The 20,703-nt window shown below is 41.6% G+C and overlaps 4 protein-coding genes across 4 annotated transcripts; 1 reads left to right on the top strand and 3 right to left on the bottom strand.

Moving 5' to 3' along the window:
- Nucleotides 1–6: 6 nt before the first annotated feature.
- On the bottom strand, nucleotides 7–4,652 carry LOC133958758 (ERC protein 2-like). The gene is made up of 12 exons (XM_062393716.1): nucleotides 4,519–4,652; nucleotides 3,357–3,401; nucleotides 3,086–3,244; nucleotides 2,512–2,623; nucleotides 2,178–2,228; nucleotides 1,991–2,068; nucleotides 1,812–1,868; nucleotides 1,601–1,660; nucleotides 1,070–1,134; nucleotides 836–971; nucleotides 594–667; nucleotides 7–471 (listed from the first exon to the last, which is right to left on the bottom strand). Exons 2-12 carry the CDS (start codon nucleotides 3,377–3,379, stop codon nucleotides 267–269), a joined length of 1,020 nt encoding a protein of 339 aa, XP_062249700.1. The 5' UTR covers nucleotides 3,380–3,401; nucleotides 4,519–4,652; the 3' UTR covers nucleotides 7–266.
- Nucleotides 4,653–4,882: 230 nt separating this feature from the next.
- Nucleotides 4,883–8,222, bottom strand: zdhhc24 (zinc finger DHHC-type containing 24). Its single transcript, XM_062394469.1, has 3 exons — nucleotides 7,671–8,222; nucleotides 6,982–7,259; nucleotides 4,883–6,623 (listed from the first exon to the last, which is right to left on the bottom strand). The coding sequence occupies exons 1-3, from the start codon at nucleotides 7,973–7,975 to the stop codon at nucleotides 6,331–6,333; spliced, it is 876 nt and encodes a 291-aa protein (XP_062250453.1). The 5' UTR covers nucleotides 7,976–8,222; the 3' UTR covers nucleotides 4,883–6,330.
- A 2,655-nt stretch (nucleotides 8,223–10,877) lies between these two features.
- LOC133959308 (uncharacterized) lies at nucleotides 10,878–14,124 on the top strand. Its single transcript, XM_062394427.1, has 7 exons — nucleotides 10,878–10,959; nucleotides 11,210–11,710; nucleotides 11,793–11,934; nucleotides 12,375–13,220; nucleotides 13,292–13,441; nucleotides 13,523–13,557; nucleotides 13,636–14,124. Exons 2-7 carry the CDS (start codon nucleotides 11,596–11,598, stop codon nucleotides 13,731–13,733), a joined length of 1,386 nt encoding a protein of 461 aa, XP_062250411.1. The 5' UTR covers nucleotides 10,878–10,959; nucleotides 11,210–11,595; the 3' UTR covers nucleotides 13,734–14,124.
- A 31-nt stretch (nucleotides 14,125–14,155) lies between these two features.
- Nucleotides 14,156–20,457, bottom strand: pola2 (polymerase (DNA directed), alpha 2). The gene is made up of 18 exons (XM_062394426.1): nucleotides 20,273–20,457; nucleotides 19,651–19,778; nucleotides 19,443–19,528; nucleotides 19,245–19,302; nucleotides 18,972–19,081; nucleotides 18,599–18,798; nucleotides 18,054–18,142; nucleotides 17,574–17,726; nucleotides 17,196–17,258; nucleotides 17,013–17,064; nucleotides 16,719–16,837; nucleotides 16,107–16,145; nucleotides 15,844–15,917; nucleotides 15,613–15,721; nucleotides 15,334–15,440; nucleotides 15,097–15,153; nucleotides 14,889–15,015; nucleotides 14,156–14,571 (listed from the first exon to the last, which is right to left on the bottom strand). The coding sequence occupies exons 1-18, from the start codon at nucleotides 20,355–20,357 to the stop codon at nucleotides 14,419–14,421; spliced, it is 1,809 nt and encodes a 602-aa protein (XP_062250410.1). The 5' UTR covers nucleotides 20,358–20,457; the 3' UTR covers nucleotides 14,156–14,418.
- Between the last annotated feature and the right edge of the window lie 246 nt (nucleotides 20,458–20,703).

Raw genomic sequence — 20,703 nt, 5'->3', positions numbered from 1 at the left:
CTTTTTTTATAATTGTGAGATAGAGCATTTTTATATATAAAAAAAAGTTTTTCCAGATAATTACCTGGATCTTAATGAAAACATTAGGCGTATTAACAGGACTGTTGGCTCTGCTGAGTACCATTCTAGTTAATGTTGTATTTTTGAAGCAATTCAAATATTAGCTATAAAGCCTTAGGATTTGTGTCGAAAACACAAGTTACAAAAGCAACCCACATTGATGCAGATGAGTGGATGTCACTTTATGAGAGGTTAAGATTTTTCAATCAAACAGGAGGTGCGCCAGCATAGCGCACACTGCAGTAGGGCGGTAATATCATACGTGCACCAGTCCAGAAAGTGTTGATAGGAAATAAATCGCTGTTTCCTGAGATGCTTGCTGACGTCACACAGACCAAAACCAGGAGAAAGAAGATGCACATCAGGAGGAGGCCTGCTCTCTGGACGGCTGTTTGTAAGGATCCTGTCCGTCTTAGATAATGGGGAAGTGAGGAGAAGAAAGAAAAGAAAAAAGAGCCAGAATACAATATATTGTCCAAAAATATTCCTAAGTTTCCTTTATCATACGATCATTAATATATCCAAGCTACTACCTGAATTCCTTTTTGGTCTGAAGATCTTCTGTGAGACTATGATGGTTCATCAAGTCCTCTGTGTCAGTTTCTTTCTGCAGCAACAACACCAGAGATCATCAACAACAGAGCTACTCCAGAGAGTGGACTCTGTAGAGGCACTCTACTTGTCACTTGTGGAAGTAAATTAAAAAGGTGGGGAATGTCTTAGTTCCACATTTTATAAGAGTCAAGAGCCTAAACATAGAAGCAAGACCACATACGTGTCTTAGATGTGTGGAGTCTGTTGTGCTTGTTTTCACTTCGTCTAAAGAGGACAGCAGCTTAATCTCTTCAAAGAAGGACAGAGGGGGACTGGGCGATCCATCAGTTTCTTCCGTCAGGTCACCCAGAGCAGAGCTGGAAGCCAACAGCAGACACACAATCCAGTGTTGAGTGCACACAGATGTAATGTGACATTAAGTGAAAGTAGAGAGGATTTTGAGTGTCAGAGTTACAGTAAGGCCTCATCCTGGCGGTCCTCCCACTGCTCTCTCAGTTCCTGATTTGTCTGCCTGAGATCCTAGAGCAAAGAAATCGAAACAATGTCGCAGACTTATTTCTGCACTGAACTTTTATTATTCCGTAAACAATACAAGGCTGTTTGTTGTGAAATGTTTCAGAAATAACGCAAGAGGAAATAATTAAAAGATGCAGCTTCAAGATATTATATTTAATAAAATAAACAATTCAGTTTGATAATATAAGGTTGTTAATTTCTTAATATAAGTTTAAGATTTTTTTTTTTAAATATGTGTTTTCTTTTTATCTATAGTTATATATAATAATGTTTGTGGTTAAGCTATAAACTATTAAGCTCCAATTTCTTTGTGATAAGCGTTTGATAACGTCATCTAACGAATCAAATGTTTGCTGATATATCATTATCTAAAATGTTGTACTCCTTAATATTGGCCCCCCCAGAAATCCTTATTGATCGGGATATGATGATGATAATGGAATTATGAGGTGTGTTCAATCATCTTTACCTTTATTATGATGGAAAACTCTTCTACGGTTTCCTTCAAGTGCTTCAGTTCTAAGTGTTTCTATTACAAAATACACACATTTAGAAAAACGATGATGACAAATACAAAACTGTCAAAATATTCAGATTGAATTTCCCAAGACAAAGATCATAAAAAAAAATGTTGGTCAGTCGCTGCCCACAGTGCCCAGTTCTGATGTCTCTGTTTATACCTGATGAAGGTTTTCATCCCTCTGCTGCAATCTGACATTAGCCTCCTCCATTTCAATCTGAGAAAACACACAACATAACAAATAAAGGGCTGTACATGCACAATCTGAAATGAGCAGTGATGCGATGAATGGAAGATGAACAATAATTAAAAATCCCTGAGTTTAATCCTCTGTGTTACCTCAATGGTTTTAAGCGCAGCCTTGAACTTGCTCAGGCTGTTCATGTCCTGCTCTCTCTCTTGCTGAAGGTTCTTCAGCTGAAATGATTTCAATTTGGGAAATGTTCACATGAATGTATATAAATGTAGTGGTATACTGCATGATGACAGACTGGAGTTGTTGTGTGGAAAGGAACAGACATTACACCTCTGTGTTTAGTTTCTTATTTTCTTCCTTCATCTTGGTGGATTCCTCCTCCTGCACAAAAACACAACATGAAGAGTCAGCTGGAGATTTTTAATACCAGTGCAGTGAGGGTTTTCTGTATAAGTCCTCTCAAAGGATGGAAAGATGGTGGGTTCAGAACATTTACAGGTTAGTATATGTGATATAACCAACTTCAATAAACTCCCTGTTGTTGAGTAGAATAACCAACGAAAGCCACATCGTATCCCTGTGACAACGCTTACACTAAATCTAAATATTTTCTGGAAACACCAGAGATACATATTGCAATACAATAATAATTATGGTTTCCCACCATTTTCTGAATCTGTTTTTCACTGCATCTTTTAACAACAAGGTCGTCGGTAAGGAGGAACCTGCAAGGTTCTGCTTCAACTTCATGTGCTTGACTGATGAGCTGCTCAAGGCTACAGAGACACAAACAAATTGCTGACAGTTAAACAGTGTTACAGCACTGCTGGGAAAGCACCAATACAAAAACTGTTAATAATAAAGGCAAAACGGTATCTAAATGACACATTCTGATACAAATTTAAATACAATGCTAAAATCTACTGGGATAAAGATGAGTCTTTCATGGCAGGTACAGATATGTATCAACATAGTCATAGGAGGAGTCTTCTGTAACAGAGCTCAGAGGAAGAACATATACATAAAATAGAAAAAGAAAGAAGCCTTGTGAATTCTTCTAATATATTTTGTTATGGTGGTTATTGGCTTGAATACCAAAAGGATGCATATTGAAAAAGACAGATAGAATTATACTGCATCTGATGAACACGCTAAAGGATAATTGCAGTGACAAGTTGAGGTCAAATGGTCCAGGGAGCTTTCTGCTAATATGTAGATGATGATGTGTGACAAGTTACACTTTCACTTGTTTTCTGAGGGCGACGTTCTCTGAGCGCAGTGTCGCCATTTCATCATCTGCAACATCCAGCCAGTGCCTCATCGTGGTGTTCAGCTCCTTCAGCTGGCTCTGCCCGTAATCCAGCTCAGCTATTTTCTCAAGCATCTCCATCAGTGTCCTACACACAAACATACACACACACACACCAGAAACAAAGGTTCATATATTGCTATTAGGTGAACAAATCATACAGTTTGTGTGTGAAGGTTCGTTCAGTGAACATCACTCACATATTTTCCTTTGTGATTTCCATCCTGGTGGATTACTGCTCTCTCCTGCTTGTGATCAACATATGAACAATTCCCATTATAAGTGACACACAGATACATATTCTCCATTGTTCTTCTATCCTTCATTTTTACTGCATCTAATAATATAACAACGTGACATATAAGCTAAAAAAAACATTACATCTGTGATCCACTGAGCAATGTTTATGGAGTAAAGCTCTGTATTGAACTAGACTCACTGATCCAATTATCTTATCAACTATATACCATACATTCATTATTTATACAATTAATAATTGAAATTTAAAAAGACTGCTGGGTTTCTGCAGGGTTAAAGGTATAAAATATACGGATGAAAACTAAAAGTAAGAATTACTTGTCATTCCCTTCGAGCTATTTCTAACAATAATGAATTATCTATACATAGATATCATTACTTCATGAAGCACACCCTTGACCCTCATTTGCAGCATAACATGGAAACGGATTGGATAACCACTTTCAAAAGTAACATTTTCAAATTCAGGGTTAGGGTTAACCCTAACCTAAAAAAGCTTTTCAAGATGTGTTTTTTTGTTAAAACTTTATATATGACATTACATCACATAACATGACAGTGGCAACTTTTAATACTTTTTAAGATCTGTAGATATCCTGGAGTTACCTTGTTAGCAACGACATAAGGTTAGGTCAAAGTAACTTAAACAGCTGCTCTGTCTAGAAAATAAAAAAAATCTATTAAATACAGGAAATACATTTGCCTGGTTAGCTTTAACAATTATAATAACTACAGTATTTCTAATGGAGTTCAGGTTCAATTTCATGCTACTTTCCATTGCTAATGTTAGCTCACATGTTTTGATTTAGCTAGCTCACAGCGAGATTGTTTCGAAAGAACAGATTTAATTCACATTTTAGATGATACTTGTAAACATTAACTAGATTTGAAAAGAGATGTTGACAAATCGTCACTCATGTTCTCACTCAGCTAGCTAAATGCTAACTACATCACCACGGCTAACAGCGTTCAGTTAACTGACTGTAGCTTGCTCATCAAATCCTAATAAACTCATTCATAAGTTGACCAAAGTATCACACTGCTGAGCCTGCCCTGCTGGGTAATACTACACTAGTACTTTATACTGAGAACAAGAAGACTTACCTGCATTGAGGTGCAAACTGGTGAAGGTATAGAAGCTACATTGTGGGTGTGGCTGCTCCATAAGGATCAGCTGTGTTGACTGCACCTGATGATCAGAGTCATGGTTGAGAAAGGAGCTGTAGGTTGTTTTTTATAGTACAACACATCTCCTGACATTCTCGTGTATTAGGATCATGGATATGGTTCGAAAATGGCTGTGCCTGTATTAGTTATGATTCTATTTGAGATATGGCGACAAGCGGTTTGAGAACATCCTCCCTGCAAATGAATTAAAAAGGAATGTGAATGAGTAGATTGTGTGAATAGATTGGCTGAGGAGTGATGCTTTTTTTTTTTTTTAAATGATTTCAACTGAAGAAAAAACTCATTTCAATCCCAAGTTTTATTACCACAACACAACTCACACCAATTTTCAGTGTAAAAAATTATTAAATTAAACATTTTTCAATAGTTCCCCTTCATAAACCTTAACTTAATCAACCTTTAATGACAAACCCAAACATCAAATGGCACGACAGAGCGGAAAAAAGAAATAAAGCACAAATATATTCAGCAAAACAACTACCAATGCTGACAAACAATAGTTTGGATTGTACTGTCAATTTTCGGTTGGACAAGTAGGAGCACCTGTGAAACAAAGGCAGAAGATTTTGCCACAACATTTAAAGGCCGGGACAATTAAAATGACAAAAAGCAAAGGTGCAAAAGAGCAGTGGGTGGGGGTGTTGTAATGAGGCAACAAAAGTGAAGATGGCATCAACGCTGTGTCCCTAACTCATACTAATCACTGAATCGAGGAAGGTTTTGAGCACCGGAAAAGTGATTAAATAAAATAATCTCATAAAAAGCCTGGTGAAACAGTTCCAGGATACATATCAGGAGAAAAAATATAACTATACAACTATTAAAGTGTAACATTTCCGGAAAAATGTCACCCTGAAGCCTGGTGTCTGACGGTGTGTTGTATCACTGGTTGTAAAAACAAACTAAGAGTAGGAAAATGGAGCACAGCAGTCAGAACCTGTCATGTCATTACACTGTAGGTTCGGTTTAACAGCCGCTTTTGGACTGACACATGAACAGTTTGATATGAAACATGGAGAAGGACCATTCACAAGTGATGTCAGTAGGAAGATTTTAAATACTGCATTTACTAAATGACTTCACATTTGTCTGTAAACTGCAACATTAGCTTTCAGATAAGTTGCCCTTCGGATGGTAAGACATCACTTTCAGTATCCAGTAAAAAATGTCAGTGTATTTGCAATAAACTCAGCTTTATAGTTACAGCAGCTAACACACAACAGCATATAAGAGGCAAATGACGGTGTAAATAATAATCTGATCGTCTATTCAGGAACAGTGCAAGCTAAATGTGTTCGCCCCTCACATTTAGGCAGCTATACTGCATCCAGCAGGACTACGACACAGCAGCTGCAGTCTGTGAGAGCCTGGTAGTGAGCATTTAAAACTGTTAAATTTTCATCTTCAATAAAATACATTCACGTTTACATACATTTCAGTGCTCAGTACTCCAAAGAAACTTGAGGCCCGCCTCAATGAGCGTACAAATTACCTTTGATTAAAAGTCAAAGTACCTTCTCAAGTAGACCCCTAGATCCTCTGCTAAAGATACAGAAAAATATTGGTGGGCAAAATCAAACAAAACCACATGATATTCTAGCTTCTTCCCTTCCCAAAATGTCTCCTCTTGAACTGAGGCGATCTCCCCTGCTGCTGATCCCTACCACTATTAACCATCACCACAAAAGTAAGGACAAACAGCCGGGTAGTCTTCGGACTTTCTAGCTTTTACCGGCTGGGTTCTAGTGACCCGGTGACCGGGAAGTTGATCCCATCTCCAGGTAGAGGTGATGGGATGAGAGGGCAGATCCAGCAGAGGTACCAGCGTATTCCTAGGGTGCTGCGCATATTGCCCAGGACTCCCAGGTTGTAGGGTCGGCGGGATGAGTACCACTCCCTGGTGGTCTGTCCCCGAAACAGCAGGAAGAGGTGGAAGAAGAAGAATGAGGACACCAGCAGGAAGCCCACCACACATGTGTCAGCGATGAAGGCGAAGGCAAAGGCGCGGGCTGAGACCTGGCCTAGGACACAGAGAAGGGACATAATCGGTCATAAAACACCAGGTAGAGGCATGCCGCCAGCGTTACTTTGTACTAATTAGATAATAATATACAACTCTGGAAAGGTAACTAAGGGTTAAATTAGTTAAAAACATGAGGCATCCATATGTATATGTAAATTTTACTTCTGATCTCTGTGGAACAATGTGGGAGATTAATGATATTGTGATTGGACCAAATTTGAAAATGTCAGATTAAAATAGAGCAGATGAAACACATATAAAGTAGCAAATAATGTTAAAATATATAGTTTCAGAACAACTGAATTAGTTTAAAATGGAGCAAAAATGGCACCAACATTCAAGACAGCAGATCTTACCTGAAACAAGCATGATCCAGGGTATGAGCAGCAGCAGGATGCTGTGCAGGCTCACCCCCTCCTTCAGTATGACAATGAAGACCTCGGCGTTCATCATTGTGGCGTAGAGGAGCCCAGACCACATGAACAACAGGCAGCTCAGGAAGAAGCGGTAGTTGCGAAAGCCCACACACTGGCCAAAAAAGACACAGTGGTGATCCCGCCGCAGCACACACACTTTGCAGTCGTAGCAGTGGGAGCATCGAGGAGGAGTGTGTGTCTCACATGTGTAACAGTACCTGTGGGAGGAAAATAAATACTAGTCTATAATTTCAGAGATGCACCTAAACACCATTTCACAGATGAAACTGTAAAAAATGGATAATATTGTTTAATTTATAGGCTCTGGCATAATTATATTGCATATTGATTACTTTTGTTGCCTAAGCTACACTTTGTATGAGCCCTGTGTTTGACTCGGGTTTGGAAACTGTAAGTTTGAATGGTAATAACCTCCATATATTATATTCCAAAAATAAGAGGGGAAGTCAATAAGAAATCCTTGATCTGAACTGAGAAGTCTTTCCTCAACCATGAGTCCAGACTAAATGAGCACAAAAGTGTGTAGATACGTGTCCAAATACCTTCGGCCATATCACATAATGTGCTGTGTATTCATCAAAAAGTAACAACCCCCTGCCCTTCCTCACCTCCAGCCCTGACCTACGCCTTCTCCTCCCAGGAACACCCCCCTGATGCTGGGGCTGGTCCTGAAGAAGAGCAGGGCGTTCCAGCAGATGTTTCCCAGCATGAAGTACTGGGCCAGCAGGTGGACCAGCTTCCACCAGGCGGACCACTCCGTCTTCTTCTGGTCCGGCTCCAGCGGAGCCTCGACCACCACCAGGTAGCTCACCTCCGCGGTGATGGAGAAGACCAGGAAGGTGTTGAGGACCACGGGCAGGTGGCGACACACCCGCTCCACCCGGCAGAAAACTTTCGCGGCCACACTCGTCATGTTTCCCTCTCGGCTGTGGCCGTGGTGTGGTCGTGGAGGGACCGGTTTGACAGACACACCCTCGAGTAAGCGTCTGTTAGCTTCGGTGGCGTAACAACCGACTCGTTAGCGTCCTGGCCGACTTTACACCAGACCCGCGATATTATTTAAACCTTCAACTTCTTCTGAGACAAACTAAGGTCACAACAGAGTAAATACAAGACGCTGCCACTCTCACCACGGCCCCTGTCAATGGACGGAATCTGCTCTCGAGTGTTACATAAAAATATATCCGTGATGACTCAAGCTACTTTTTGTTCCGCTAGTAACCAAATAAATCGTGTGCCCTTCTCGAAACGTAAAATGAACAGAGGTAACTAAGCACATAAACTTCAGTTCTGTACTTGTTCATTTTTAGGTTCTTGTACTTGAGTATTCTCATTAGTTACCATATACTTTCAACCCACCGGATTCATTTGAAAGATTAAGATACTTTAGATGCATATGAATAGATTCATCATGTTTCTAAAACATGATTTGTTATAGATGAAACTTCCTGAAAGTATATACAAATAGAGCTGAAATGATTAATGAATTTACATCCACTCTTCTTCTTCTTCTTCTTCTTCTTCTTCTTCTTCTTCTTCTTCTTCTTCTTCTTCCGTTGTTTTACCCATAGATGGTTTTACCTGCCCAGATGCAAATTTCCTGCTAGATAATGGCAATGTTTTTTGATTGTACACTGTACCTGTAAAAAATCTGTTACTAATGCTAATATATGAATAAAACATATGTTCAGTCTCTCAAATGTGAGGATTTGCTGCTTAGTAATAATTTCTGATTGTACAAGTTTGTTTGATTGGGGTTATGCTGGATCAGGGTTACTTATCAACGACATCCCATCCTCTTCATCCGCTAACCATTCAGCCAGAGCAAGTGTAATATATGTATAATGAACTCCTCAGGCCGACTGTACACAAGCTTCTTCTCTCAAGCTGTGAGGATACTCAACAGGAAACAATATCTAATTTACACGTGACAACAATAAAAGCTTGAACCTTGATTGGACCAAACAGACACTGGGAAGGTGTCTGTTTGGTTTGGGGAGAGCGTGGCCTAGGGGATAGTGCGGGTGCTCTGCAACAAGAAGGTTGCCGGTTCGAATCCCACTCTATCCCATCTGCATGCCTAAGTGTCCTTGGCAAGATACTGAACCCCTAGATGGCCCCTCATAAAAAAAAAAAATGATGAGTGTTCTAAAAATGTAAGTCGCTTTGGATAAAAGCGTCAGCTAAATGACATGTAATGTAATGTAATGTGTCGCTTTAGGCTCTGGTTATTGTGATGGACATTTCTCACTATTCTGTGTTTGCTGTCGTCAGATGTTCCCACTTCTGGTCCTTGAAAGCTCTTGAATTATCCCTTTTCCTCAACACTGCCCATACACAAGTAGCTCAAGTAGCTCATCATTGGAAACACTTGATCCAGGTTATGAGGTTTAGGTAAAGAGGGGAAATAGGAAGATTTACAGCAGTGCAACTCTCCAGGACTAGAAGTGGACCCGTGTTGCTGTGCTTCTCCAATATATTTTGCAGTAAAGTAGGCTGATAAAAAAGATAAATGTTATTACAATTTCATTATTAATATAAATTTAATATAAATCAAGGTTTCAGACTCTAACTGGCTTTTATAAGAGGTCCATATCATGTCCAAATGTGTTTAATGGTATAGAGTGATGATCCTCTGTTATGTTCACTGCACTCGTTCACATTTCAGAAATAAAGTTCCGTATTAATTGTTTTCAATCTTTTCAGGTACAGACCTATGGTAAAAGTGAAAGTTTCAAAACTGGATTTTAAGTCCCATTGACAAAAAAAAACTCACACTTGTTTAACTCCTTTACTTTGCCCCATGATGTGCGGATTGGCAGCACGTCTCTGGACCCTCCCCCCAGAGCACAGACCTTAATCCCTGATAATCTCTGCAATCACTGAGAGCTGACAGTCATGGCTGCACCGAAGGAGAATTTAATGTCTCTTGGAAATCTGACCGGCGCTGACAGAAACACTTTCACTCAACAAAGACAGCACATTCTAAAACACAGGTAAGACTCATGGATGCTGCCATGGAGTCAAAGAGTGGAAATCAGGTTAGTGTGTGTAGGTGGGGGTGTGCCATGGGGTGACACTTTTACTTTATGCAATGCCCCTTGTCTTACAGTCTTCACGGGCCAATGCTGGTGCGAGCTGACTTTTCAACTCCTCAGAGTCGCCAGCATCTGTAAGTGCACAGAGAAAACAAGGACGGTGTTTTAATGTGCATCACTGTGTATACGTTTGTGTCTCTGACTTGGTGTGTGTTTGATGCAGCAGAGAGATGCATCTGAGGAGGCGCTGGCAGGAGCTGACGGAGAGAGAGCATTCAGCCAAGCAACACAACAGGCAGCTTCTGCAGCAGTTTGACACAGCACAGGACGCACTGAGAGAGTTGCTGGCCCGCAACGCTGCCATGAAGACTGTCCGGGTCAGACAAGCACACAGACACACAGACAGACAGACACACAGACACACAGACAGAAAGACAGACAGACAGACAGACAGACAGTCAGACAGACAGTATAGCTCAGGAAGGAAGCCTGGTGCTTACTGACTGTAGTTGTACTTTATTCCTGCCTTTATAAATTACTAATGCTCAACTTAACACTGACCTTTGACCCTTGTAGATAGAGTATCAGAAGTACCTGGAGGAGAGCGCCCCCCAATGGCAGCAGCACCTCAAGGAGAAAACTGCTCAGAGGAAGGTCATAACAATTATTCACGTTCAGTTTTTAATTTTCAGTAATGCAGTAATTTGATTCAAAAACCCCTTCGTATGTTTATGAAACTGGATGATTGTGAAACCGTTTTTTTGACAGAGGATGGAGGAATATTTGACATCATGTCTGAAGAATTCAAAGGAAGAACAAATCATAAAATCCTCCGCAGGGCAACTTTTACTTTTACAAGGTTTGTTCTCTTCCTCACTCACTTTAAGAAAGTATATTCTCACATGTATTCTTCTTATTTTAGGGAAATACAGAGATATTTCATGATTTACTTGACACCAATGAATGAATTTCACAGGAATTTTCCACAATCTTTTTCCAAAGAGCTATGTTGTCCTTAGTGTCCTATTTTGCTGAGCTATTTTACTCATAGCACCACAACAGCTCCCCTTAATTTCCATGTCACATTTAGCATTTATTTCTGTTTGCAGGATTAAAGTCACAGAACTGTTCTGCACTTCAAGAGAACAACAAACAAAACAGCTGCTCAGACAACAACCAGGAAGTCTCCTCTCATCTGCCCTGTCATTCTTCCTTGCTCTCCCACACTCAACCCCAGTCAGCGAGATTTCCCACCAACATTCCCCATCAACCGCAAGGTTTCTCTCTTGAGCTTTCATCTCATCTCCCGCCTCCTTCCATCCTCCCTCACTCCCACCAATTCCACCACCTCGCCCCCTTGCTCGCTCAACATCCCCTCTGGCCCAGGCAGGATCAACCAGGCTGGGATTCCCTTCAGTCCGAGAACCCCTTGTCCTGGACGCCAGGTGCTACTGGGATCCCCTCAGCCTTTGAGGCTCTGTGGGGTCAGCTGCACATGGATGACCCTCCACACGAGAGGTTGGTGGAGTTTGAGACAAGAAGAGCACCAAGAGAGACAGGTGGTGAGAGCAGGAGCAGTCACTGCTCCCAGGAGCTGGACATTAATCCGGGTGGGAAAAGGAAACAAGCATTGATTGCATAAAATGTAGTGTTGGTTTTCTAACTGTAACTTGTGTGCATTTGTGTATCCAGTTCGTCTGTCCAGTGGCCAGGCGGAGAGCAGTGAGAGTGGCAGGGACTCCAGTCAGTCGAGCAGAGAGAAGTGGAAGAAGAGAGAGAAGAGAGGAGAAACAAAGCGTACGTCCTCATCCAGAGAAAGCTGCAGCTCTCAGGAGTAAGTAGATCTACACTGATCATCCATAACTGTTTTTTAATTTATGTCTTTTCTTTTTAATCCTGTTTTATGATCTTTCTGTATTTTGATTGATCTTATTGCTTTCTCTGAATTGAGCACTTTGTAACTTTGTTCAGTAAGTTATTCTATAAATAAAGTTAATATTGTTATTATTTCTGACTTTATATTTTACAAATTATTATGCTCCTTTGACCTGTTGTTTGTTCTCACCTAAGGTGCACGACAAAGTTAACAAGTTTTTGTCCCTCTAAAATAATATAATAATATACAGTAATATAACACTGAGACGGGTTATTCTGCAATAAGAGTAGGCTACTTTTACTTATGCTATATGTTCCCTATATTTTTTCTTCCAGTTTCATTAATTGCAGGGATGAAGTCTTTATAACAAAATACTTCTTCCTTATTCCTTTTTTCAGCTCATCTCAGACTTCCAGTGCAATTGTCATTGCTCGAGTCCCAGTGGTCCACAGCGATGCCTCGTGTGGGAACAGCAAGACAAGCGGGGGTCAGACGACAAAGAGGAGGAGTGGGGGACTCACTTTGGGATCACCACTGATCGAGAAGGTGGCGAATGACAAGACCAAGAGTGAAGGAGAAGACTCTGAGAATCACAAAGTGGACAGTCACTCCACTGGAGAGGAGTCAGGGAGTCAGAGTGAGGACTCCAGGAGCAAAGATGCAGAGAACCAAAGTCCTGTTGACAAATCAGACAGAGAGGAGGAATCAGAGAGTGACAGTGTGAGGATTGAAAATGGAGATGCAGAAAAAGAAATTCAGGAGAGCAACGGTGGAGCTGAACAAAGCAGTGATGAAGAGACGGATGAGGAAGAAGAGGAGCATAAGAACGATCTTGGAGATGGGGAGGAAAAGAAGAAGAGTCAGGGAGATGAAGAGAAAGACGTGAGACACTTGGATGACGACGACGACGACGATGATGATGATGATGATGATGATGATGAGGTTTCTGGCAGGAAGAACACAACAGAGGAAGAGCAGACAGAAGCAGAGGAGGAGTCCGAGGATCAGGGAGATGATGAAGACAGCATTAAGGATGAAGATGGGGAGAAGAGAAAACAGGGTTCTACCTCCTCTCAGGATGAAGAGGAGAACGAAAGAGTCGAAAACAAGGTATTTGAAGTTGAGCAGGGGTCTGATGAAGAGGAGGATGGAGAGGGAGAGGAGGAAAAGGCGCAGAGGAGTGACGAAGCAGGGGAGGAGGAAAGCGATTCTGATGACAGTATCATCTCACCACAAGAAAACAGGTAAATAAAGGAAGTCAATGATTTTCTTTGAAAATGACTGAACGTGACTAAATGAAATATTCTATTTTCAGACTGAAAAAGATTCACATAATTCAAGAGGAAGCAGCTGAAGATGAGGACAATGATAAGTCAGGGAGTAAAACAGGATCCTCAGACAGGGATGAGTTCAGCGAGGACGATATCGAGAATCTCCTCGCACCTCAACAACAAACAAAGAAAACGTGAGTCCACTTTTTTAGGTCTGTGATAGTGAAAACACATCAGAAGATATCTCTCATATCTTTTTATGATCAAATTTACAGAGGCAAGGACCTGAAAGTTGATGACAAGACTAAAGGTAAAGTATTAATTGTAACTAATCATGACAGGATGAGCTGAAGATTAAAATAGGATTTATGTTCGATTTCTTTTCCAGCTACTTGTGACAATGTGGAGATTTTTCAAGTGGAGGACAATTCAAAAAAGACGGACCAACAAAGTGATTCGGATGACATTGATGACTTTTACGACTAAACCTGAGAATCCATCAATCCATTATCTACACTGCTCATCATGTAAGGGTCACAAGGGGGCAGGCTGGAACCTATCCCAGCTGATACTGGTCGAGAGGCAGGGTTCACCCTGAGCCAACAGATAGCTCCAGGGACATTCATGCCTACTGCACGTCTTGGGACTGTGGGAGGAAGCCAGAATACCTGAAGAAAACCACCTCTGTACCACCTTGCCACCCATAATTGCATTATTGATGTTTTTGCTGCCTAAAGTTTATAGCTTTATTTCTCATTTGAACAGAACCACAGATAAAAGGATAAGTACAGGAAAGGAGCAGACTGTGAAACAAAAGAAGCATTTTCAACTGTTGGTGTGGAGGCAACACAAACCACAGGTGGACAATAACATTCTCATGTAGAAGAAAAAACATAATCAAGTACAAATGTTGTCAATAATTTATTGAAGAGATTATTTCTGCTGAGGCAGAGAGACTGAACCCAAGTTCCATCCAAAGAACAGTGCACACCCTCAACATGTTGGTCCCACCAAACTGACTGAACTGGGTGAGGTGGTTTCAACCGTTCAAGAGTTGAGTTTACATATCCTACATCAGAGAGCCTGCAGAGGGCAGCGTACAGAGCTGCTGACAAACTGGTCCCGTTCAAGTCAGGTTCTTTTCTGGTGACGGTGAGAATTACAAGTCTTGTTAGATTTTCACCACCTGAGCAGTCAAACAGGGGCTCGCTCTTTTCCCATCCTCTAACGTGGCGTTGCGCTGAATCATCAGCCTGCCGTAGGTCCCGCCCACTTGGCCTTTTGTTAGCCGCCCAGGATTGACACAGACGCAGCCAACCACATCCTGAGGACATGAGAAGACAGGGTTTAAAAAGGCTCATTTAAATGATCATTTAGAGTCTGACCTAATGAAATACACAATTAACAAGGTAGAATGTGCATTTGTTTTAATTTGACTAAATATATCAAACGAATATATCAGTATTATATATATTTTTTATTAATATCACCAATCAAAAATCCTTATCAGTCCAGCTCTATAATCAATAAATAGTCTTTTCTTGTTCTTTTGTGTCACATACAGTCTAACAATGTTTAGTCCGTTGTTACACTTCCTGTAAATGTGGACGACATATCAATGTAATGGAGGAAGGTTTGCACCTTTACAAAGTAGCGCAGCTCAGAGGGAATGATGAGAAGGTCGGGGGTGAGCGGCATCTGACCGAAGCTCTGGAACTTCTCATAGTCCATGTTGACCTCCTCCACAGGCGGATACAGCGGGTAGTAACTTCACAGACACACAGAGCGGAGGCGTTAATGTTCGGAGTCCTCAGAAACAGATAAGAACAAGTATCCTCAGGGTTCCTACCTCCTCTGCGTAAGAATGTGCTTCAGTATGCGGGAAAATCTGTCTGATCCGGTTCCACTGCAACACAAACCAAAGTATCTTTTAATATAAAAATATAGAGTGATGAAAATCCTTAAAACATTTATCTTCATTTGAATTATGTGAAACTTTCTTAAGCTGCATCAGTAACTGAGCTCCACAGCAGGATGAAGTTATGTGAAAATGTAAAATTCCGTTTCAGCATGAAGTGTCCCTCACCAGCTGATCTCCTCTGCGCCCATGTGGAACAGGATGTCAGTGGATGTCAAGCCAAAGGTCACCCCATCGATCAGGAGGGTGCAGGGGTCAGGGACCAGGGTGACTCGCTGCAGAGAATAGAAAAGTAAACATATCGATCAAGATGTGTGACTTCGCACTTAACCAAGACTGAGCTCAAATGCCTGTTGCATGAGCTTATCATGTCATAAAGACAAGCACTTTGTTTAGGTTGCACATAGAACACCACGGTCTGTGTGTGTGTGTGTGTGTCTGTGAGACCTGGGCCTGGTCCTTGCTGAGGTTCGGTAGAGTGAAGGGAGGCTGTGGGTAGATGAAATGATGGTGGATGTCTCTCTGCGAGGGCACGAACACCAGATGACAGCCAACACTGGATAAAAGAATGGTACAAAAACCAAGATTTCTGATTTAAGGCACCATACAAAACACCATGAGGAAAAATGTGGCTTCTCGGAAAATTCAGAAGCTGAATCAGTCCCATATGAGATTTACCTTTTGGTCCCATCCACAATGCTTTCAATGCATCTTGAGAAAATGGCCTCAAACGTCTCAGTCACCTGAGCTTTCTGTTGGAGAAACAGAAAGATGCTCACATCAAGATATGACAAATTAATCCTTGAGCCAGAAGCTCAAAATAGTAAGAGTGATTAATATGACTATTATAATGTTTCGGTTTTAAAATAACTTTCAAATCACAAAATAAAATAAAAAAGATCTTCTGGAAAACAAACGGATTGTGTTCAATGTTAACTTACCTCGATTTGTTCATGTTTGGAATCCACAAATGGGCCCAGCTGGAGAAACAAAGGGACAATTAGGAAACACACAGGTAACAGAGACACTGGAGGTTCAGGGTCATCAAGATACCAGAGAATTTGTAGCAAGGAAAATAAATAAATTCTTCACAATCTTCAGAGGCTGCTGCAAACATGCGCACACACACAATTTACTTCCAGGTTTTATAAATCTTGTCCCTGATGATCTGCGTTAACACTAAACATCTCCATACACCAGTCTCTGTGTGTTTCCCCCAACGTGTCAGTGTCGACATGTTGGCACAGATACACTTGCAGCCGCCATTCCAAGTGTTGTGTTATAATTTACGACGCCTGTCCTGCTCTTCAAGTTTGATGTCAGACGAGAATGCTTAACGTGTTATTAAAAGGGTTATTTACCGTGAAGAGCCACATTGCTATCTACAAGCATCATCTATGGTACATTCAATAAAAAAGAAAGTATGCGTTCTCATTACAGCCAGTAAACTGACTGAGGTCGTTCTATGAGCAATTGTACACAACTAGCTACACAAGGAGACTGTTTGTCGAAAGCAATAAAGATTATTCTCCATTAAAAAAAGGTTTTGATACCAGTAGGCAGACATCAGGACGATCTCTGACGATGATACCGATCAGATCCAGCAGAGGGTCGAAGGTCAGAGTGTCAGACGTTGTGAACGGTCCACAAGCCACAAGGACATTAATCGGTTCTGCAAATGCACGGACACACAAGTGACTTGGCTGATGTGATAAGAGACAAAACTATGGCACATGTCATGCTGTCAGATCTGCTCTGCCTGAACATGTTTGTTTAATCTCTAGAGGACATGGAGTTCTCAAAACAAATCAGTAGCAGTGAAGTGTGAGGAAAGCATTGTTCCTCACCTTCATCCATCTCCATTTTCATCTCAGGAGTGTAGAAAGGAAGAGGGACGCTCTAAAAGAAGAAAATACGATAAACGGATTTAGAGAACTACTTCATTTTTGATTATAAGTAAATGTGGTTTTAGAAATGTTCATCTTTGTTGCTGTAAATGTGTCTGCACTTGCTGTTGACTTGGAGCTGACCTGATACAGTTTGGAAGCCACCAGTTTTCTTCCTGTCGTGTTCATCCCCTCCATCACCACCACCTGCGGAACGAGGGCAGACACGGATGAATCTGTTGAATTCCTCCACAGTAGTTTCAGTTTTACTAGAAGCCGACAGTTGCTTATTCTTAAATATGTCGTTGGTGTCAGAGTTCTCGGTCAGACATTGGGCGAGACTCCCGCCCAGGTCTTTGGCATCCTCTGTTTCTCTTGGTGGTCCCATAACCTGCTGCACAAACTGCAGTGCACAGGCAAAGCAGAGCCCACCGCAGACATTCGATCCATTCATGTCTAAACAAAACTAAATCTATACAGCAAACGAGATTTCCACAGGAGACCCAGTGTCCTTCTGCGCACCTGACCAGGAAACAGGGAGTACTCTTTGAGCTCTGATAGGTCAACGGGTACTTGCTGACCACCTTGCTCTGGTCCCGCCTCCAACAGAACGGACTGTGCGTTCAGTTTGCCGTTACTGTCACAGCACACCTGTCCCAGCACTGTCATACTGTCCTACAGGTGGGGAGAGAAACACGCCACACTGAGCAGACAGGTCATGATGATATACAGACTTGACTGCTATTAACTATTCTAGTAATCTAAAATAACCAATGTGGTTTACACAATGATCAGGTCACAGCTTTTCCCCCTTACAAGACGTTTCTTTAAAGGTTTTTGGAAACACCTGGAAAATTTAACCTTGATATTTAAAGTAGTATAAATGAATAAAAAGCTCATGTAAAAAAAGGTTGGACATTAACTTAATCATATTTGTAAAGCAGTAGGTTAGTTTGAAGTCAAACATTATTCAATGTTTTTTCACGACGTTCACATCTTTACCTGCGCTGGCAAAGAGACGGGAGAGAACTCTTCGATGTTGAAGTGAGATTTGAGGCTTTCTCCGAGCTCCTCGATCTTGTCCGTCAACACTGGGGAAGAGAGATGCAAAAATCTCTAGTGTGAACTGTGACAGATGGGGTCGGTTTATCTTTATCATCCCAGAGGGTCAATTAGGCTCTTTGTAGTATTCAACACCAGTGCACAAATTAAGGACATTAAATAAGAAAAAAGTTAAGAATACATAAACATCCAATGGGGTCACTTTTGTGAAATTGCAATGAAATATTAAATATCTTTGCAAAAGTCGGTTGGTCTTGATTTGATTTGAAAACCCAACAGCTGACAGGAAAAGGATTATAGCACGGTGTCAGGTGTTCCTCCAGCCTGATGGCAGGAGTAAAACTCTGCTCACTCGTACCATCTTCACTCCACATCAAATTTTACTTTGAATGTACGTAAATGTATAAAATCAAGGGACTGTTATGTTTTGACAGAAACCGGGGTCTAGAATTGATGACCATGAATGAGGATGTACGGTTGCATACCATTTCGAACGTCTCGCAGCCTTTGGAACATGAACTTGTAGCTGCAGCGGAGGGAGTCTTCAGAACTTTCCAACAGCTGCAGCTGGACGCCTGCACCTGGATCCTTCCTGCCGACCCAGCGGGTGCCCTGCACAGCCCCGAACGTGACCACCACCTCCCCTTTCCCCCCCCGCTGGCTGTACTTCTGTGAGGGAGTTGCACTGCAAAGAGAGAGAGAGAGAGAGAGAGAGAGAGAGAGAGAGAGAGAGAGATGGGAGACGAGCAGAGTTAACAGAAATCCACCTTACCCAGCGAATCAGTCGATTGATTCATTTAGTATCACGGCTCCAAAGTCAAATTGTGTGTCGAGCTGTTGATGTGCTCGGCTCAGTACCTGGGAGAGAAGCTGGCGGGAGACAGCAGCAGCCCTGGGCTGGTCAGCAGAGCTGCAGTCCTCTTTGAATGAGGATGTTCAGGAGTGGACAGCGCTCGTTTCTGAGAGCCCTGCACAGACAAACGCAGTGCAAACATGGTCAGAGCAGATCACAAGGAGTGAGACCATTTCTCTCAGACTCACTCTCTGGACAGCTAGCGAGTCTTAAATGTGCAGAAATAGAAAAGTGTCCAATTTTTGGATGAGAATAAATCTTTTGTTGTCAAAATGTACCTTTGCAGGAGTAGAGTAGGCATCTAGAAGATTGTCTTCCTCTTCTTCAGCTTTGATTCTGAACAAATGGTGTTAAAGACTAACACAATGATATGATAAGAGACACTCGTCAGAGACAACAGGTGGATTCAGAGGGAGAATCGGTTGTAGAGTCAAGTTGGGTTTCTATTTTCCTAGAAGTTTAATCTTAAAAGATACAACTCCTGCAGTGAGTTAATGTCTCTGGTTCTGTTATGACTTTCTTCTTTCCTGGAGCTTGGCTTGACTTTCCTCTTGTTCAACACCTGCAAAGAAGATGGACAAACACTGAAGATATAAATAGTTTTCCTAACTTGTAGTCAGAGAATCTACCTTTTTGTGACCCAACGAAAAGTAGATTTTTTCAGAGCCACTACGAACTTCTCACCTCATGCTTGAATTGCTCCAGGGTGTCCATGGCGAGTTTTACTCCATTTTTCGTGCTGCTGCTGTAGGCGACCCACTCCAGCACCATCTCATCTGCCTGGATCCTGCTGCAAATACACAGCTCCACCACTGATGGAGCGAAGAGATGGATGTGAAGAATACGCTTCATGGTTGAATTGAACATTATAACAAGGTTATAAGCACTTTCATTTCTTCTACATTGTACATCTGATCACTCTCAAGTTGTGTCTGCAGCATGACAATGAGCCAAACACAAACAAATAAACAAAAAAAAATAAACAAAGATCAAGCACAAACAAATCAATATCAATTTGCTGTGAAGCCATTAAGATTTGGCACAAAGGCAAGTGTTGGTTTGCAGGACTGGGAGGAGTTGAAACACAACAACATAAACAAAGTAATCACTTCATTTGAAAGTTGAATAGCATACGAGACTAGTCCCATCACATTGCACCCAGGGCCGGATGATATGAGAGTATATTGCATTCATGTCGCTATGATGCTCAGCCCTATGAGCTGTAGTCCCCGGGTTTACATGCTAGCAGCCTCTTTTCAGTCACTTTCCAACTGACGTACAAAAATCAGCATCGTTAGCCACTTACTCTTGTCGAGGGTCGACTCATCACTACAGGGGATATCGAACATGTCCAGCTCGGACATTAAGCTCTCTGCGCTCACTGGTGCCATTGTTCCAATGTGTCAAAGCTCCGGAGAAATCCGATCAACGCCAGAAGCTCATTTCATTTTACCGCGAAAAGATTGATGTCGCTGTTGGCGGCGACCGGAAACTACGTCACATCCATAAGCACTCCAAAGTGGAAGTTGTTCTACTTCTTGGTTTAATGTCGGCAGACTGCATTGCCGCCACCTATTGGGCTGGAGCGTGGATCAGAGGATTAACAGCGGAACCAAAGAAAAGAAAGCAAAGAAACAATAAATAATTTATTTTCCTGGTTTCCTTTAATTTGCCGATAGCTGCCACGTGTTATTCCCAGTGTTTCTCCTTTTTTTTCTCCTTTTTTTTTAATTCAGA

The sequence above is a fragment of the Platichthys flesus genome, chromosome 8 (genome assembly GCF_949316205.1).
Source record: "Platichthys flesus chromosome 8, fPlaFle2.1, whole genome shotgun sequence".
Taxonomy (NCBI): Eukaryota; Metazoa; Chordata; class Actinopteri; order Pleuronectiformes; family Pleuronectidae; genus Platichthys; species Platichthys flesus.
Note: the sequence above shows the minus strand (reverse complement) of the source record. Positions and strands in the feature narration are given on the sequence as shown.

Excerpts from the sequence above, each read along its gene's own strand:
- LOC133958758 (XM_062393716.1), bottom strand. The coding sequence starts at position 3,379 with ATGGAAATCACAAAGGAAAATAT. Across the intron at positions 2,624-3,085 it reads CTCAGAAAACAAGTGAAAGT|CCTTGAGCAGCTCATCAGTC; the intron begins GTAACTTGTCAC and ends GTGTCTCTGTAG. Across the intron at positions 1,869-1,990 it reads CTGCGCTTAAAACCATTGAG|ATTGAAATGGAGGAGGCTAA; the intron begins GTAACACAGAGG and ends GTGTTTTCTCAG.
- zdhhc24 (XM_062394469.1), bottom strand. The coding sequence starts at position 7,975 with ATGACGAGTGTGGCCGCGAAAGTTTTCTGCCGGGTGGAGCGGGTGTGT. Across the intron at positions 7,260-7,670 it reads GGCGTAGGTCAGGGCTGGAG|GTACTGTTACACATGTGAGA; the intron begins GTGAGGAAGGGC and ends TTCCTCCCACAG. Across the intron at positions 6,624-6,981 it reads CTGGATCATGCTTGTTTCAG|GCCAGGTCTCAGCCCGCGCC; the intron begins GTAAGATCTGCT and ends TCTGTGTCCTAG.
- LOC133959308 (XM_062394427.1), top strand. The coding sequence starts at position 11,596 with ATGGATGACCCTCCACACGAGAGGTTGGTGGAGTTTGAGACAAGAAGA. Across the intron at positions 11,935-12,374 it reads GAAAGCTGCAGCTCTCAGGA|CTCATCTCAGACTTCCAGTG; the intron begins GTAAGTAGATCT and ends TCCTTTTTTCAG. Across the intron at positions 13,442-13,522 it reads CAACAACAAACAAAGAAAAC|AGGCAAGGACCTGAAAGTTG; the intron begins GTGAGTCCACTT and ends TCAAATTTACAG.
- pola2 (XM_062394426.1), bottom strand. The coding sequence starts at position 20,357 with ATGGCACCAGTGAGCGCAGAGAGCTTAATGTCCGAGCTGGACATGTTC. Across the intron at positions 18,799-18,971 it reads CCCGCCAGCTTCTCTCCCAG|TGCAACTCCCTCACAGAAGT; the intron begins GTACTGAGCCGA and ends CTCTCTTTGCAG. Across the intron at positions 15,154-15,333 it reads GGCGCAGAGGAGATCAGCTG|TGGAACCGGATCAGACAGAT; the intron begins GTGAGGGACACT and ends TTTGTGTTGCAG.